Source organism: Dendrobates tinctorius, unplaced genomic scaffold (assembly GCF_039654945.1).
Source record: "Dendrobates tinctorius isolate UK_male_01 unplaced genomic scaffold, ASM3965494v1 ptg000208l, whole genome shotgun sequence".
NCBI classification, from domain to species: domain Eukaryota; kingdom Metazoa; phylum Chordata; class Amphibia; order Anura; family Dendrobatidae; genus Dendrobates; species Dendrobates tinctorius.
Window position 1 is genome coordinate 6,129,398 of NW_027361875.1, and position 20,182 is coordinate 6,149,579.

Sequence of the window (20,182 nt, forward strand, 5' to 3'; positions counted from 1 at the left end):
ACCCTAGGATGAGGTCGGCCACGAGGTCGGCGACTTACGCGCCAAAGTCGCGTTTCAAAAGTTTGTTTTGCGCTCTTTTTCAGCCAATCAGGATCCACGGACACTGTGGGCAGCGTGATGACATAGGCAGGGGTCACCACCATCTTTCAGAAGGGCATGCAAGTGATTGGCTTGCTTTGGTGGGCGTCACAGGGGGTATAAAAGGGCGTGCACGCCGACCGCCATCTTACTTCTGCCGATCTCAGTATAGGGAGAGGTTGCTGATTCTGTAGGGAGAGCGTTAGGCAGGGAAGAAGACAAAAAAACTGCTTCTGCTGCTAGCGATTTGGCCTGCACAACACACCAGTCACTGTGTGTGCAGTGCAAGGGGAGGCTATATAGTGGTGTTGGTTGTTGGGCTGCCTTCTAAGGCTTCCTGACATTCCTGCATTGCTGTTTACCCACTGCTCCGCAAACTGCTTTTTTAAAAGCAATCCAATCTCCCTTATCCTCTAGTCACTTTTGTCACAGCTGTGCCATCGAGCCTGTCACATAGCGCTCAGATATTCATTGGGCCTCACACAATCCAAAAGTGTCCAGTGTCCAAAAGTGTGTGCAGAGATTCAAAATCTCCCTTATCCTCTAGTCACTTTGGTCACAGCTGTGCCATCGAGCCTGTCACATAGCGCTCAGATATTCATTGGGCCTCACACAATCCAAAAGTGTCCAGTGTCCAAAAGTGTGTGCAGAGATTCAAAATCTCCCTTATCCTCTAGTCACTTTGGTCACAGCTGTGCCATCGAGCCTGTCACATAGCGCTCAGATATTCATTGGGCCTCACACAATCCAAAAGTGTCCAGTGTCCAAAAGTGTGTGCAGAGATTCAAAATCTCCCTTATCCTCTAGTCACTTTGGTCACAGCTGTGCCATCGAGCCTGTGATATAGCGCTCAGATATTCATTGGGCCTCACACAATCCAAAAGTGTCCAGTGTCCAAAAGTGTGTGCAGAGATTCAAAATCTCCCTTATCCTCTAGTCACTTTGGTCACAGCTGTGCCATCGAGCCTGTCACATAGCGCTCAGATATTCATTGGGCCTCACACAATCCAAAAGTGTCCAGTGTCCAAAAGTGTGTGCAGAGATTCAAAATCTCCCTTATCCTCTAGTCACTTTGGTCACAGCTGTGCCATCGAGCCTGTGACATAGCGCTCAGATATCAGTGGGCCTCACACAATCCAAAAGTGTCCAGTGTCCAAAAGTGTGTGCAGAGATTTAAAATCTCCCTTATCCTCTAGTCGCTTTGGTCACAGCTGTGCCATCGAGCCTGTCACATAGCGCTCAGATATCAGTGGGCCTCACACAATCCAAAAGTGTCCAGTGTCCAAAAGTGTGTGCAGAGATTCAAAATCTCCCTTATCCTCTAGTCACTTTGGTCACAGCTGTGCCATCGAGCCTGTCACATAGCGCTCAGATATTCATTGGGCCTCACACAATCCAAAAGTGTCCAGTGTCCACAAGTGTCTGCAGAAATTCAAAATCTCCCCTGTCCTATAGACACCTTGTACCTTGTTTTACATTACTATATAGTTTGTTGGATTTTGTCTACATTTCTACCAAAAATGAGGAAGGCTGGTGGAAGAGGCCGTGGAATTGGGCGGGGGTTGGCAGCTGGTAATGATGGTGTAGGTGGTGGATCTGATGGTAGTGGCAAGAGCAAAATAGGACCGAATGCAGGAGGTGTTGAGCCTGCGTCATCGTCTGGCTACATAAGGCCTCGAACGCTTAGTTTTCTAGGAGTTGGCAAACCGCTTTTAAAGCCAGAGCATCAGGAAAAAGTTTTGTCTTACATTGCTGACTCAGCCTCCAGCTCTATCGCCTCCTCTTCTTCAGTTGTAAAAAGTAAAAGCACTGAGTCGTCATTGGAGGCTCATGTTCATGAACCACACCTTTCCTTGTGTCCTTCACCCCAACCAAGATTGAAGGATGATGCAGGCCATACTACTGATTACTCCATGGAGCTGTTTTCACATACCATGCCTGGATTATCAAGTCAAATGGTGAATTACCCAGGCCAAGATGAATCTGACATGGAGTGCACTGATGCACAGCCGCTGATGGATGATTCTGCTGGTACATTCACTCAGAGCACTACATTGTCCTCGCAGTGTACAGAGCCAGATTCTGACCCTGATGAGACTCAGGTGCCCCTTCCCGCACACTATACCACCATACACGGTGACACAGAGGAAGGTGCACATGACATAGAAGAAGAGGTGATGGTTGACCCAGATTGGCATCCATTGGGGGAAGAGGGTGCTGCTTCCAATAGCTCAGATGAGGAGCATCCACAGCAGACATCGACATCGCAACAGCTGTTATCTGGCAGGCCCGTAGCACTCCAAAGACAGGTTCCAAACATCAAAAGAGTTGCTGGACAGCTTGTCCAGAAGGTCAAAAGATCACAGCGTGCTAGGCCGCAAAATGTCTGCCAAAGTAGGAAGAGTGCAGTGTGGCACTGTTTTGAACAAAATCCTCATGATCAGGCCAAGGTTATCTGTAAGAAGTGCGCAAAGACCTTTAGCCGAGGGAAAAATCTGAAAAATTTGAATACCAGTTGCATGCTTAGACATTTAACCAGCATGCACTTGCAAGCGTGGACACAACACAAAACCTCAAGTGCCACATGTGCAACTGATCACAACGAAGGTAGTCAGCAACGCTACATTGTTTCCCCCACTGTAAGCCCACCGGTTAGCACAGCAGCAAATGTTGAGGTGTCGTTGCAAGGCCACAGCAGTCAGGGAATCCCACTGTTATATCAATGAAAGACTGATTCTAGGCCATCAGAAAGAACACCAACTCCATCACCATCATCAACCCTCTCTCAGTCCGCCCTGTCCACCGCTACTTCCACCATATGCAGCTCTCAAGTCCAGCTCACCCTCCCAGACACTATGAGTAGGTCAAGAAAGTACTCAGTCTCTCATCCGCGTACACTGGGTTTGAACTCCCACATTGCCAAACTAATCTCGTTTGAGATGATGCCCTTTCGGTTGGTGGAAAGCACAGCTTTCCGCGAACTCATGGCCTATGCAGTACCACGCTATGACCTACCCAGTCGCCATTTCTTCTCTCGCAAAGCCATCCCAGCCCTCCACCATCATGTGAAAGACCGCATTGTCCATGCACTCAAGCAGTCAGTGAGCGGAAAGGTGCACCTCACAACTGATGCATGGTCCAGTCGGCATGGCCAGGGCCGTTACGTGTCCATCACTGCGCACTGGGTTAATGTGGTGGATGCAGGGTCCACAGGGGACAGCGGTGGTGGGACAGTGCTGCCTAGCCCACGGTATAGGAAACAGTTGGCTGTAGGCGTTCGACCCTCCTCCTCCTCCAGAAGCGAAAGCTCGTCCACAGAGCGCAGTCGTACGAGCACTCCATCTGCAGCTGCCACTGTTGCACACGATGTGTCCCCCTATCGAGCAGCTAGTGGAAAGCGTCAGCAGGCTGTGTTGCAGATGATGTGTTTGGGCAACAGACACACTGTCGAGGTGCTGGCCGAGTACTTGAAGCGACAAACTGAGTCATGGCTGGGCAGTGTACATCTTGAGGCAGGCAAGGTAGTTAGTGATAACGGCCGTAATTTTGTGGCAGCCATAGCCCTTTCAAAACTCAGCCACATACCTTGCTTGGCTCACACCTTGAACCTGGTGGTGCAGTGCTTCCTCAAAAATTATCCGGAGTTAACAGCCCTGCTCCAGAAGGTGCGAAGACTGTGCGCGCACATCCGCCGGTCGCCTGTACACTCCGTTCGTATGCAGAAGCTGCAGCGATTGCTCCACCTTCCCAACCACCGCCTCATTATCGACATTGCAACAAGGTGGAACTCCACCCTGCACATGGTGGAGCGGCTGTGCGAGCAGAGGCAGGCCATAATGCATTTGTGGGAGGATACACGGCCAGGCACTTTGAGAGCAGACATGGAGTTGACAGGTGTGCAGTGGTCGAAGCTGAAAGACTTCTGTAAAGTCCTTCAGTGTTTTGAGGAATGCACATGGCTGGTAAGCGCAGACGACGCCATCCTAAGCATGAGCATCCCACTTATGCGTCTGCTCATGCAAACTTTGACGCACCTTAAGGAGCAGGCGTCTGCAGCCAATGTTGATGAGGAGGAAGAGGAGAAGGGAATCCTTGATGACATTCAGCCATTGTCTGCTCAGGGACCTCTCCTGGACGAGGTGGAGGAAGAAGAGGAGGAGGAGGAGGATGATGATGGGGATGATTACTTAGGGGAGGAGGATGCATCTCGTGGGGCAAGTGAAAATGTTGGCGTGGCAAGGTCTGGTACAGGGTTTGTGCGTGACTGGAGGGATGTGGATTTGCCAGAAAGTGCTCCTCCAACCAGCACTCGCAGTGCATCATTGACACCGGGAACATTGGCCCACATGTCAGATTATGCCTTGCGGATCCTAAAAAGGGACCCCCACATTGCCAAAATGATGAACGATGACGACTACTGGTTGGCCAGCATCCTGGATCCACGCTATAAAGGCAAATTACAAAACATCATGCCACAGGAGAACCTTGACCTAATATTGGCTAATAAACAAGCAACTCTGGTAAATCGGTTGCTTGAGGCATTCCCAGCACACAGCAGTGGTGATGGTTGTCACACGAGCCGTACGGGCCGGGGGCAGCTTGGCAGAGGTGTTCGTGGTGCACACAGCAGAAGTGGCGTTGGAGACAGGGGTTTCATGACAATGTTGTGGACTGATTTTTCAAATACCGCTCACACAACTGGTAATACTGCATCGATGGAAAGTGACAGGAGACAGCAGTTGTCAACTATGGTTACAAACTACTTTTCCTCCCATATCGATGTTCTCCCACACAGGTCATTCCCCTTTGACTATTGGGCCGCTAAACTGGACACCTGTCCTGAATTGGCCCAATATGCCTTACAGGAGCTCGCTTGCCCAGCTGCAAGTGTGCTATCGGAAAGAGTCTTCAGTGCAGCTGGATCAATCCTGACAGAAAAAAGGACCCATCTGTCAACCCAAAATGTGGATGATCTAACCTTCATTAAAATGAACCATGCATGGGTTTCCAAGGATTTTGTCCCACCTTCCCCTGATGACACATAGGGTGACAGAAAAATGGCTTGCTTTGGTCCACCTCTTCCTGGGACTTCACCTATTTCGCCTTTTGCATCAGCTGAATGTCCAACATCAACATATGCCACTTTCTAAAACTCCCTAACTGTGCTTCCTCCCCCCCATGGCCGGGGTCACCACCTAGCGCACGACACCGTGCGAGTGCCGTTGCCCTGGACAGGTGGGTAGGCCGACTCTTGGGCGCGGGCACTGGCACAGGGTCCCTCATAGTGCAATCAAGTGTCTCTGACGGTGGTGGTGCACACCCGCCGTCAGACACACCGCTGTACTATGTGGGGCCCAGTGCCAGTACCGACGCCCACGAGTGGGCCCCCCTTGCTTGGGCAGGGCCCCAGCATTTGCAGTCTTTACCTCTCCCTGCTCCTCCGCTGTGTAATCTGGGCCGTCAAATCCATACTGTGCCTGACACCGTCTGAGCCTGCCTCCTGATGTATAGACATATATTTTGAATGTGTACGCTATCCATACATGTTATCCGGGGATACGGTACCCTTTCTAACCTTTGTGCAATCACGTGCAATCCATACTGGGCCTAACACCGCCTGAGCCTGCCTCCTGAGACATATATTTTGAATGTGTACGCTATCCATACATGTTATCCGGGAAAACGGTACCCTTTCTAACCTTTGTGCAATCACGTGCAATCCATACTGGGCCTAACACCGTCTGAGCCTGCCTCCTGATGTATAGACATATATTTTGAATGTGTACGCTATCCATACATGTTATCTGGGGATACGGTACCCTTTCTAACCTTTGTGCAATCACGTGCAATCCATACTGGGCCTAACACCGCCTGAGCCTGCCTCCTGAGACATATATTTTGAATGTGTACGCTATCCATACATGTTATCCGGGAAAACGGTACCCTTTCTAACCTTTGTGCAATCACGTGCAATCCATACTGGGCCTAACACCGTGTGAGCCTGCCTCCTGATGTATAGACATATATTTTGAATGTGTACGCTATCCATACATGTTATCTGGGGATACGGTACCCTTTCTAACCTTTGTGCAATCACGTGCAATCCATACTGGGCCTAACACCGTCTGAGCCTGCCTCCTGAGACATATATTTTGAATGTGTACGCTATCCATACATGTTATCCGGGGATACGGTACCCTTTCTCACTTTTGTGCAATCACGTGTAATCCATACTGGGCGTGAGAATGGCTGGCGAGCTGTTAAGCAAGCTACAGCACCTGTGGTTTGCACACGTAAGTTTTTCATTTTTTCAGGAATGACGGTTAGGCCTAATTCCGGAACTGCGGTTGACCTGCACTTACTGGGAAACCATTGTTCGCGGGTAATAATTGTAATCAGTGATCCCCATCACTAACGTTGTTCAGCGGGTTATCTGCACCTGTAAGCGACAAACGCTGGCCTTTTCAGTGTAGCGCACATGCAGCCACGGACATGTAAGGGCATGACACACCAGTTATTGGCCAATCTCATGTGCCAGAGCCTCACGTGTCCCTCTAGTAAGCCGGACTCGGACCGCGGGGCATGACGGAGTCTCGTTCGTTAACGGATTTAAGCTTGCAATGTGTGCATCTGTTCTGTAGCTGGCATGGTTGAGGTTTCCCAGGTGGAGTCGAATTTAACCATAGGCTCCACTCCTGGTGGTGCCCTTCTGGACATTCCTTTAAGGTTCAGCTTTGCAACCATACTGCCCACGTAAAACAAACACTTTGCCTTCATGAACGCTGTTTGGAGGGTCATGACTCGTGGGAATAACGCCGCCCAATCAGTTAACCTGCTAGAGAGATCCTTCGTTGCTCCCAAGCATGACATCACACTCCCTAGGAAGAAGGTAATGCCACTGTGGCGACCGTACTCCTGGGGGCGACACAAGTGCACTGATGCCCAGCCACTGCTCGATGAATCTGCTGGTACATTGACCCAGACCACTACATTCCCCTCGCACGCTACCCGGCCTGAATCTGACCCTGATGAAACTCAGGTTACCCTTCCCATATACAGTTCCATCTTACACGGTGACAAAGAGGAAGCTGCAGATGAAAGTGCAGGTTCGGCCCACCCGCCATCAGACACACCACCGTACTATCAGGGGCCCTGTGCCAGTGCCGTCGCCAACGAGTGGGCCCCCCCTGCTTGCCCAGGATCACAGCACTTGCAAAGTTGAAATACTGTGCAGTGAGATGGAAGATGGGGACGACGAGGAGTCTAGACTAGTACAGGGATTCCCTAGCGAGGAGACTTATTTGATTGTTTTCAATGTTGGGACAGCAATTTTTGGGGAGCACTATACTCTGGAGAATGATAGATGGGGCCCACCATACACTGGAACATTCCAAATGTGGACATCAGACACTGGAGCAGCATTTACAGGGCCCATTATACACTAGAGCATTAGAAATGGGGCCCATTATGTTTGGAGCATTATTTGGGCCCATAAGACAGTGGAGCTTCATCCATGGGGACCAACATATACTGTAGCATTATGTGGAGCTCATCATATACTGTTTCAAACATTATATGGGACCAATGATTCTGTATGGAGAAATAGATGGGCCTCGTCATGAGATGTAAAAAGTGAGGTATTTTTCATTGTACTATACCGCTATTTCTCTGCCGTATCGGAGCATGATGAGTTGTGGTATGTGTTAAAGGGGCGCTCTTTCGCCCAGGGCACATGAAAACCTGCAGCCAGCCCACCCCCCCACAACTTTAGCCAAATAACCCCCATTTTTCAGTGCGTAACTTGTATTATGAAGTTAATTAAGGTTGACAAGCTTAAGTAAGAAGAATTGATGCTTTTGGCATTCAAATGGGCACTGTAGGTGTGTTTCCTGTCCTCTCACTGCCGACTTTTATTCCCCATTGACTTACATTGGGTTTCGTGTTTCGGGACGACCCCGACTTTTCCCTATAATCGGACGATCTTGCTCGACCCGACTTTTGGAAAAGTCGGGTTTCACGAAACGAAACGCGACCCTAAAAAACTAAAAGTCGCTCAACTCTAGTAGTGACCCTTCCATAGGATAGCCGTAGCGGACAACCCCTTTAACAAGCAATTAAACAGGGTAGAGGACGTGAATATACTAGTATATATTACATTAGATGAAATGGCAATAAAAACAGAAACAATAGGACAAATATATCGCCTCCTAAGACGAAACCAAAATAAGGCAATCATAGAGTATGCTCCCGTACACTCAAAAAAAAATCAACAAAACCTTATGTGAAATGATCTTGTTCTCCACGTGTTGGGTAAGAGAATATGGAGACACATAACAGACATTTAGGTATTACGCTACCACCCAATATGGCTAGCATGGATTTCAGTCTTGCCCAGCAATGGCACTACAGCCGAATGAGAGAAGGCACAATGACCTGTTTTTTTTTCTCTTTTTGCTCCGCTCCCTTTTTTTTCTTCTCTTCATCAGACACTTCGTCCACACTCAACTCCTTATTGCTGTTTGATCTGTCCGATACAAAGATGATTGGCTGGAAGGGGGAGGAGGAGAAGGGTGAGAGGGAAAGAGAGGGACTGGTTACAAAATGGAATAGTAGAAGGTGCCTGATTCTAACCATTCTGTACCAGCTCAAGATATTTTTTCTACTGCACAATTTATATAGCAGAAAGATGTCTGATCACCATATTCAAAAGGGTGGTCTGTGTTTGGAAATATTTTTTTTCTCCACAATAAGTGGATCCTTTAAGGAAGCCAAGATGGGATATAGAAGCCTCCATTAGCAAATGAAAGGCAATAGCTAAAAAATATGCAATAAAGGAGGACATTATGCATCAGTCTAAAATTGGAGAAAATAGGGGTGTACTTAAAGGGAATATGTCAGCTCAGAAACTCTGTGCAATTTATGGGCACCATGTTATAGAGCAGGTGACGCTAAACGATTAAAGGGAATCTGTCACCCCATTCTTTGCCTATCAGCTGCTGGCACAGCCATCAGGGGCTTATCTATAGCATTCTGTAATGCTGCAGATAAGCCCCAGATGTAGCCTGAAAGATAAGAAAAATGAGTTATATTATACTCACCAGGGGGCGGTCCGGGTCCGGTCTTGGTCCGATGGGTGTTGCGGTCCGGCGCCTGCGCACTGCAGTATTCTGCTCTGCCCTCAACTGGGCAGAGCAGTGCGCCTGCACAGCAGCCGCGACAGGCATCAAAGAAGAAGACGTCACCGTTAGAAGATGGGAGGCACCGGACCACAACACCCATCGGACCAAAACCAGACCCGGACTGCCCCGGGTGAGTATAATCTAACTCATTTTTCTTATCTTTCAGGTTACATCGGGGGCTTATCTACAGCATTACAGAATGCTGTAGATAAGCCCCTGATGGCGGTGCCGGCAGCTGATACTCGAAAAATGAGGTGACAGATTCCCTTTAAAGGGGCTGTCCAGGCTTGGGGCTCAAGTTTGCAGACATTCTATATGACATGTGAGTACAGGTTTGTGTATCTTTACAGTGCTGCCGGGAGTGGGCGGCCATGTAATCGCAAGTATGCATACTTCTGGCCACATTCTGACTAGACATGTCCGGAATCGCTCAATTCGCTTATAATGAGTGAGGTCGTGCAAGACTAGTTGGCACGTGATGCCATGTATGCAAATAGCACACTCTGACAATTCACAAGCCTGCAGTCCATGTCTGGACAGCCCCTTAAATATTTAAGATTATGGGAAAAGATTCATTATAATGTATGCTATTAATTTAAATCCCTGCTCATTCTGGGCACAGGAGTCCAGTGGGCGGTCCAAGTAAACATTACTCACAACCCTGTATGTTCAGCTCATCCTGCTCTAGACCATGCTGCTGGCAGATCATACACCATGTTCATTATAACAGGTTCCCTTTTATTCTAAACCACCTTTTTAAACATTCTAGATTTCATCTTCATAAAAGCTAAGTAACTTGTTGATCTTTGAGCAAGAAAGATTCACATATTGCAAATATGTTGCAGAAATTTCCGCAAATATTCCATACGTACAAATTATAATTGGAGTTTGGATTGAATGCATGCACTTGCTGTAGATGCATGCACTCGGTATTTTCATAGGTGCAAAAAAATCAAACTACATGCAAAAAAGAAGCACTCAAAGCCAGAGCATTCAATATGTACCACACAGAGACACCATTGCTGGGCAAGAGCTCATGCGTTTAGAAAAGGAGAAGATCAAGTCTGCGATGCAAACCAGAATAAAGTGAAGTCATTTTCATACAAGCACTATATACAATTCATATGCCCATGTTGTAATAAAAGGGATGGAACATACATTTTTAAATGTCAAGCACAAAAGCGACATGAAACCTAACATGCAGTTGCCTGACGTAGATTTAGAGGGATTGTCTCCTTTAGACAAACCAATATTACATATATGGTTGGAGAGTTTTAAAAGGACTCTGTCAGCGCAGAATGACTGTTCAAAACAAGGACAGGCGCTCGTTGCACCCTTGACGTGGCAAATACTCTAAGTGCATCTTTCCACCTGCTGGTTTTCCAATATAATAAAACTTAATCACTGAAGTAATCTTGGACAAGACAGACAACACAAAAACCACATATATATAACGTGCTCGTGCAAGCCAGTGCTCAATAACAAAAATTGGTTTGATCTCACCAATAGAAACGGACACAGATGCACAGTTGATTCCTCCTTGTGCCTTCTCTGGATAAATGAACCCAAGAAGGGGAAAGCAGGGGAGGGGTTAAGGAAATTTTCTCTATCTCTCTGTTGTGCCCATTGCAATGCTCCAGTCCTAACAAGGACAGGCCCCAAGTGTACCCTGCTATGGACAACCACCAGAAATAGGAATGTAGGTCTCCCTATGCGTTTCTTCCCCAGTTTTGGAGATTCATCAGGGGAGTTAGATTAGATTAAAGTCAGTGGGACAAACAATAAAAATCAGGCTAAGTGTCTGTCAACATGTTGGACCCTGCAGTGGCCGGGTACCTATCAATGAATGCGACTATTGTGTCACTGCCTATTCAACTGGCCCACGATGACCAATCCACTTTCCAGGAAACTGTTCATGTAGGAATGCACCTACATGAAGGACCACTACCACATTATGGGTGTCAGGTCCGAACATTCCTACATGAACAGTTTCCTGGAAAGTGGATTTGTCATCATGGGCCAGTTGAATGGCCACCAAGGTCTCCCGATCTGAACCCCTTAGACTTTTATCTTAGGGGTCATCTGAAGGCAATTGTAACATAGTAACATAGTTATTAAGGTTGAAGGGAGACTTTAAGTCCATCTAGTTCAACCCATATCCTATCCTAACTTGCCCTAACATGTTGATCCAGAGGAAGGCAAAAAAAAACCATGTGACAAACAGCTTCACATTGGGGAAAAAAATTCCTTCCCGACTCCACATACGGCAATCAGACTAGCTCCCTGGATCTATGCAATATTAAGGAAACTAGTGTATATACCCTGTAAGATTATACTTTTCAAGAAAGGCATCCAGTCCCTTCTTAAATTTTAGTAGGGAATCACTCATTACAACATCATATGGCAGAGAGTTCCATAGTCTCACTGCTCTTACAGTAAAGAATCCGCGTCTGTGAGTATGCTTAAACCTTCTTTCCTCCAGATATAGAGGATGCCCCCTTGTCCCCCGTCACAGGTCTAAGAGTAAAAAGATCATTAGAAAGGTCTTGGTATTGTCCTCGCATATATTTATACATTGTAATAAGATCACCCCTAAGCCTTCAATTCTCCAAACTAAATAACCCCAAGTGTAATAACCTGTCTTGGTATTGCAGACCCCCTAGTTCCCTAATAACCTTGGTCGCTCTTCTCTGCACCCGCTCCAGTTCAGCTATGTCTTTCTTATACACCGGAGACCAGAACTCTACACAGTATTTTAAGTGTGGTCGCACTAGTGACTTATATAGAGGTAAAATTATGTTCTCCTCATGAGCATCTATGCCTCTTTTAATGCATCCCATTATTTTATTTGCCTTTGCAGCAGCTGCCTGACACTGGCCACTAAATGTGAGTTTGTCGTCCACCCATACACCCAGGTCTTTTTCAGTGACTGTTTTGCCCAGTGTTTTACAATTAAGCACATAATTATACATCTTGTTCGTTCTACCCAAGTGCATGACCTTACATTTATCCCCATTAAAGCTCATTTGCCATTTATCAGCCCAAGCTTCTAGTTTACATAAATCCTCCTGTAACATAAAATTGTCCTCCTCTGTATTGATTACCCTGCAGAGTTTAGTGTCATCTGCAAATATTGAAATTCTACTCTCTATGCCCCCTACAAGGTCATTAATAAATATGTTAAAAAGAAGCGGGCCCAAAACTGACCCCTGTGGTACTTAACCCACCTACACATATTTTCCCCTATCCCCATTGTTCTCATTTTATGTATCAACCTTTTGTGTGATACCGTATCAAAAGCTTTTGAAAAGTCCATGTACACCACGTCCACTGCATTCCCTTGGTCCAGTCCGGAACTTACCTCTTCATAAAAGCTTATCAGATTAGTCTGACAGGAACGGTCCCTTGTAAACCCATGTTGATATTGGGTCATAAGGTTATTCTTCTCCAGATACTCCAGTATAGTATCTCTTAGAAAACCCTCCAGGATTTTACCCACAGTTGAGGTTAAACTTACTGGCCTATAATTTCCAAGTTCAGTTTTTGTCCCCTTTTTGAATATTGGCACCACATTTGCTATACGCCAGTCCTGTGGTACAGACCCTGTTATTATGGAATCTTTAAAGATTAAAAATAATGGTCTATCTATGACTGTGCTTAATTCCTGCAGTACTCGGGGGTGTATCCCATCCGGGCCCAGGGATTTGTCAATTTTATTGATTTGTAGACGCCGCCGTACTTCCTGCTGAGTTAAGCAGGTGACATTTAACGGAGAATTTTATCCCTGATCATGTTATCTGTCATGGGATTTTCTTGTGTAAATACTGTTGAAAAAAATTCATTTAGTATATTGGCTTTTTCCTCATCCTCATCCACCATTTCACCCAGACTATTTTTAATGGGGCCAACACTATCATTTTTTAGTTTCTTACTATTTATGTAGTTAAAGAATATTTTGGGATTATTTTTACTTTCTCTGGCAATGAGTCTCTCTGTCTCAATCTTTGCTGTCTTGATTTGTTTTTTACAGAATTTATTTAATTTTCTGTATTTATTTAATGCCTCATCACTACCTACTTGCTTTAATTCTCTAAATGCTTTATTTTTATCTCTTATTGCATCCTTTACAGCTCTATTTAACCATAGTGGTTTCCTCCTATTTCTCGCATGTTTATTCCCATACGGTATATATTGTGCACAGGTCCTATTCAGGATGCTAATAAACATCTCCCATTTTCTTTGTGTATTTTTATGTCTCAGGATATCGTCCCAGTTAATTGCACCAAGATCATCTCTCATCCATTGGAAATTTGCCTTCCTGAAGTTTAGTGTCCTTGTAACCCCTCTACTACAAATCTTATTAAAGGATACATGAAAACTTATTAATTTGTCATCACTATTACCCAAGTGACCCTCAACCCTTACATTTGATATGCGGTCTGGCCTGTTGGTTAATATTAGGTCTAGCAGTGCCCCCCCTCTTGTTGGGTCCTGAACCAGTTGTGAAAGTTAATTGTCTCTCATAGTTGTCAAAAACCTATTACCTTTGCTGGAACTGCAGGTTTCGGTTCCCCAATGTATTTCAGGGTAGTTGAAGTCCCCCATAATAATGACTTCTCCTTGAGTCGCAGCTTCATCTATTTGCTTTATGAGGATATTCTCTGTTGCTTCCATTATTTTTGGAGACTTATAACAAACCCCTATCAGTAATTTATTATTTTTTCCCCCCTCCCCTTATGTCTACCCACAGGGACTCTACATTTTCATTAGATTCATATATATTATCACGAAGGATGGGTTTTAAGGATGATTTTACATATAAACACACACCTCCCCCTTGCTTATTTGTACGGTCATTTCTGAACAGACTATAGCCCTGTAAATTAACCGCCCAGTCATGGCTCTCATCCAGCCATGTCTCAGATATCCCCACCATGTCATAATTATGTTCCAACAACATTAACTCCAATTCCTCCATTTTGTTGGCGAGGCTTCTGGCATTAGTATACATGCACTTTATGTATCTCTGTACCTCTATTCTTTCTTAAATTATTAACTGTTCTAACCCCATCCCCCATGCCACCCCCACCCCCAATGTTATTATTTGCGCCCAGGTCTCTATCTGCACTGTCTTCCCCTCCTATAAAAGGAATACCCTCCCCCCCGTCCCTAGTTTAAACACTCCTCCAACCTTCTAGCCATTTTCTCCCCCAGCACAGCTGCACCCTCCCCATTGAGGTGCAGCCCATCCCTAGCGTAGAACCTGTAGCCAACTGAGAAGTCGGCCCAGGAACCCAAACCCCTCCTTCCTACACCAATTCCTGAGCCACTTATTAACCTCCCTAATCTCCTGTTGCCTCTCTGGTGTGGCACGTGGTACAGGAAGTATTTCCGAAAATACCACCTTGGAGGTCCTTGCTTTAAGCTTACAGCCTAATTCCCTGAAATCATCTTTAAGGACCTTCCACCTACCTCTAACTTTGTCATTTGTGCCAATGCGCACCATGACCGCTGGATCCTCACCAGCCCCTCCCAGTAATCTGTCAACCTGATCAGCGATGTGTCGGACTTGAGCGCCAGGTAGGCACCACACCGTTCGACGATCCCTGTCTTTGTGACAGATTGCCCTATCTGTTCCCCTAATAATTGAGTCTCCCACTACCAGAACCTGTCTGGCCTGCCCTGCTCTCCTATTTCCCCCCTTACTGAAGCAGACACTCCTCCGGCTTTCAGAGGACATGCCTTGCTGCAGCAGTGCTACTCCTGCACTAACACTCCCCTCATCTGCCAACTTAGCAAACTTATTGGGGTGTGCCAGATCAGGACTAGCCTCCCTGGTGCTCTTCCCTCTACCCCGCCTCCTAACTGTCACCCAGCTAGCTGCTTCATTGTCCTGCAGCTCCAACCTAGCATCCCCCCCCTCATCTATCCCATTGAGCGTCTGCTCAGTGAGCAGAAGACTCCTTTCCATATTGTCTATGGATCTCAGTGTTGCTAGCTGCACATTTAGATCCAGTATCTGGGCTTCCAAATGCACAATGTGCTCACATCTCGCACAGCAGTATGCACCCTCGACCGGCTGTTCAAGGATTTCATACATGCGGAAAGACGTGCACTGGATGGCATTGGCAATAGTGGAGAACATCCCAATGGGGATTGCATCAGACAGGAAAGATAAGCAAAAATAAAATAAAAAGTATTAATAAAATATATCAGTAACTCAGTAATACCTCCCTTGGAAACTCCCTGAATCCAAAGTCACTGAATCTCAAGTCACACACTTACCACAGTTCGCACTTACGCTCTGGTCACACTCAGCTCGTTCACACTCGCTCAGGCAGAAGATTTAAAAGAGTTTTTTTTCCCCTTTTACCAGCACACCACCTTGCTGCTCAATGCACTTCCAAAAGGAGTTAAGCCCCAACCAGCTGCCCCTTATAAACCCTTAATTACTGTAAGAACTCCCACCCTTAATTAACCCCTTGTGTTATGATTGGGTCACCAAGGAGGAGAGCAAGCCCAAGCTAAGCCACAGAAAACTAGAGAGGTTGGTAACTAAGCGGATTGCAGACCCCTGATCCTATCCACACAACTAGCAGTAGCCGTGGAGCGTGCCTACGATGATCCTAGATGCCTCAGCACTGCGAGAAAGCTAACTAAGCCTAAAGCAAGAAAGGGGAAATCTAAACTGCCCCAGAGCAGACCCCAAAGGAATAGATAGCCCCCAAACATATATTGTCGGTGAGACAAGATGAAAACACAAACGCAGGTAGGAAAATAAACTGAGCAAATGATGGGGCCCACACTGCCTAGACAGGACAGGAAAGGAAAGACACTGTCTGCAATCATGCAAAAAAAACCTGCAAAAAAGGCAAACACGTCTGATGCAAAAAATACTGAAGTCGCATGACTTCGCCCACTATATCAGCACTCAGGTATATTCTGAAAGCAGAGCAAAAAGAGGCCAATCTAATAAGGGACAAAAACAAACTGGCACAAGCAGTAACATATGGATGATGATTCAGCACAGCCCCAGCCGGAGCTGGCTGAACCACACAAGCTAAAATAGACAAAACCAGATCAAATATGAACAGAATAGCAAAAGAACACTTCGCTGAGCATGCAGGGACTGAGCTGGAAACTAAGACCTCAGGAGGCAGGAAAAAAATCACTAGCAGGGATAGAGGGAGTCGGCTGTCTTAAATCCAGTCTGAAACCCCAGATCTCCAATCGTCATCATCATTATCAGGTGGAAAGCCTCTGTTAATCAGATCAGCTCCATTACCTCTAGTAACCACCAGAGGGAGCCCAGAAAGAGAACTCACAACCCCTCTGTCAATATGACCAGCTCCACTACTTTCAGTAGTAACCAGAGGTAGGCCAGAAAGCGAATTCACAATAGTACTCCCCTTGAGGAGTGGTCACCGAACCCTCATCCACGCCACCAGGCCAATCAGGATGGGCCCGGTGAAAAGCACGAACCAATCTATCGGCATGAATGTCAGAAGCAGAGACCCAAGAATTATCCTCCTGGCCATAACCCTTCCATTTGACCAAGTACTGGAGTCTCCGTCTAGCCAAACGAGAATCCAATATTTTCTCTACCTCATATTCCACATTGCCTTGAACCAGTGCAGGGTCAGGAGGGGCCGCCATAGGAACTACTGGCTCCTCAAACCTCTGCAACAGATATTTATGAAACACGTTATGGATCTTAAACGTAACTGGAAGAGCCAATCGAAAAGAAATAGGATTAAGAATCTCCAAAATCTTATAAGGTTCAATGAATTTTGACTTGAACTTTGGAGACCCAACCTTCATAGGAATATTCTTTGACGACAACCAAACCATATCACCCACTTTAAACCGGGGACCAATGGTCCTATGCCTGTTGGAAAACCGCTGGGCCTTCTCCTGAGAGAGGGACAACTTATCCACCACTTGGTCCCAAATCTGCTGCATTCTCTCTACCCCAGTGTCCACATTTGGGCAGGTCGAAGATTCCACTTGCCCTGAAGAAAATCGAGGATGAAACCCAAAGTTACAGAAAAAGGGCGACATCAAAGTGGCAGAACTAGCTCTATTGTTTAGCGCAAATTCGGCCAAAGGTAAAAATGAGACCCAGTCATCCTGATCAGCAGATATAAAACATCTCAAATAGGACTACAAAGTCTGGTTTGTTCTCTCAGTCTGCCCATTGGTCTGAGGATGAAATGCAGAGGAGAAAGATAACTGAATTCCCAGTTTGGAACAAAAAGCTCTCCAAAATCTGGAAACAAACTGGACTCCTCTGTCTGACACAATGTTCTCAGGAATCCCGTGCAATGGAACCACCTGTTGTAAAAACAAGGGGACCAACTCTGAAGAAGATGGCAACTTTGGGAGTGGTACAAGATGGATCATCTTAGAAAATCTATCACAAATCACTCAGATAACAGTCATTCTCTGAGAGACAGGAAGATCGAAAATAAAATCCATTGAGATATGGGTCCATGGCCTCTTGGGCACCGGCAGGGGCATCAACAACCCACTAGAACGAGAACAGGGTTTTTACCAAGAACAAGTCCCACAGGACTGCACAAAATTCCTGACATCACGATATAAGGCAGGCCACCAAAAAGACTGACTCACCATATCTCTGGTACCAAAAATACCTGGATGACCAGCCAGCGCGGAGCAATGAATTTCAGACATTACTCTCTTCCTCCACTGGTCAGGTACATACAATTTTCCCATAGGGTTTGTTCTCCTGAAATTCCTCCAGGGCACGTCGCAAATCGGGTGAGATGGCGGAAAGAACTACACCCTCATTTAGAATGGTAGTAGGCTCGGTCACAATAAGAGAATCCGCAAAGAAACGCTTAGAAAGGGCGTCCGCCTTAACATTCTTAGTGCCCGGAAGAAAAGAGACCACAAAATTAAAACGCGTGAAAAACAAGGCCCACCTAGCCTGTCTAGGATTCAAGCGTTTGGCTGATTCAAGATAAATCAAATTCTTGTGGTCGGTGAGGACCACAACTTGATGTCTAGCTCCCTCCAACCAATGTCTCCACTCTTCAAATGCCCATCAAATCCCGATTCCCCACGTCATAGTTACGTTCAGATGGGGAGAATTTTCGAGAAAAGAAGGCACAGGGATTCATTTTAGAAGTCACCGGATCTTTTTGGGACAAAACGCTCCTGCACCAATCTCAGAGGCATCTACCTCCACCTGAAATGGCAGTGAGACATCAGGTTGCCGAAGTGAATCTTCGCTTAAGCTCCTGAAATGTCGAGACTGCCTCTGGAGACCAATTCACCACATCAGCGCCCTTTTTGGTCAGATCAGTCAGTGGTTTGACAATACCAGAAAAATTACTTATAAATTTACGGTAGAAATTAGCAAAACCCAAAAACTTCTGGAGAGCCTTCAAAGAAGTGGGCTGAACCTAATCATAAATAGCCTATACCTTGGCCGGGTCAATTTCAATAGCCGACGGGGACAAAATAAATCCCAAAAATGAAATCCTCTGCACACCAAAGAGGCACTTCGATCCCTTAGCATACAGGGAATTTTCCCTCAAAATCCAGAACACAGTCCGGACATGTTCCACATGAGAATCCCAATCACTGGAAAAGATCAAAATATCATCTAGATAAATGATCAAAAACTTATCCACAAAGTCCAGGAAAATATCGTTCATAAAGGATTGGAAGATAGAAGGGGCATTAGTGAGCCCAAAAGGCATCACCAGGTACTCAAAATGTCCCTCCGGAGTATTAAACGCCGTCTTCCATTCATCCCCGTGCTTGATGCGAATAGGATTATATGCCCTCCTGAGGGCAAGTTTGGTAAACCAACAAGCACTTTTAACTCTGGAAAATAAATCAGAAATCAGGGGTAACGGGTACTGATATTTACGTGATTTTGTTAAGGGAACGATAGTCAATACAAGGCCTTAATGAACCATCTTTCTTGGCCACAAAAAAAAACAGCACCTAAAGGTGAAGAGGATGGTTTAATATGACCCTTCTCCAACGACTCCTTGATATAAGATCGCATAGCATCATGTTCGGGTACCGATAAGTTGAAAGGCCGACCCTTGGGAAATTTACATCCGGGCATTAACTCAATTGCACAGTCGTAACTCCTATGAGGAGGCAAAGGTACGGATTGCACTTAAAGTGGTCTTGCTTTTAATGTATCTAGGAGGCCGTAATGGCACAGTGTTTATTAAAAACATAGAGTAGGACCCCCCACATGAGATTGCCTTGGCGCGGCGGGGTGGCTCAATTGAATTGATCAATTTTTTTGCTAAATATCTCATTTTGAATACAGTTAGATATTATGTGCATATGCACTTTATGTTATGCGTTCTAACCTTAGCATCGCTGGCTTCTTTTTTCTTTTTATGAGGAGGCAAAGACGCAGACTTACTCTCACTAAATACATCAGAAAAATCAGCCAAATCAGGAATATCATGAGACTGGGGAGAGGTGGAGAAAACAAGAGTGTCACTAAGAACACACTGACAACCCCAACTCACCACAGACACAGATTTCCAATCCAAAACAGGATTATGAGTTTGCAACCAGGGAAAACCCAGAACAATAGTATCATGCAAATTGTGCAACACCAAAAATTTACAATTTTCTTGGTGGTCCGGGGCGACCCGCATTATCACCTGGGTCCAAAACTGGGGTTTATTCTCCACCAAAGGAGTAGCATCAATACCCCTCAAAGGGATAGGAGTCCGCAGGGGTATCATGGGAAAACCACAACGGTTAGCAAAGTCTAAATCCATCAGATTCAAAGCTGCTCCTGAATCTACAAAAGCCTTAGAGGAAAATGTAGACAAGGAGCAGATCAGAGTAATTGCCAAAAGGAACTTAGGCTGTACACTGCCCACGGCAAATGTGTGAGCAAATCGCTTTTCTTGTTTGGG

The 20,182-nt window shown here is 45.9% G+C and overlaps 1 protein-coding gene across 3 annotated transcripts in view; it reads right to left on the reverse strand.

The window, feature by feature from the left end:
* CAPN3 (calpain 3) overlaps positions 1 to 20,182 on the reverse strand; it is a 190,710-nt gene that overhangs the window by 18,299 nt on the left and 152,229 nt on the right. For 2 of the 3 annotated variants that reach the window (XM_073554179.1, XM_073554178.1), the window contains one exon: positions 8,512 to 8,625. The exons of the other annotated variant lie outside the window; for it this stretch is intronic. In XM_073554179.1, coding sequence (XP_073410280.1) covers positions 8,512 to 8,625 — 114 coding nt within the window. The remainder of the gene's footprint in view (positions 1 to 8,511; positions 8,626 to 20,182) is intronic. 3 annotated transcript variants of the gene reach the window in all.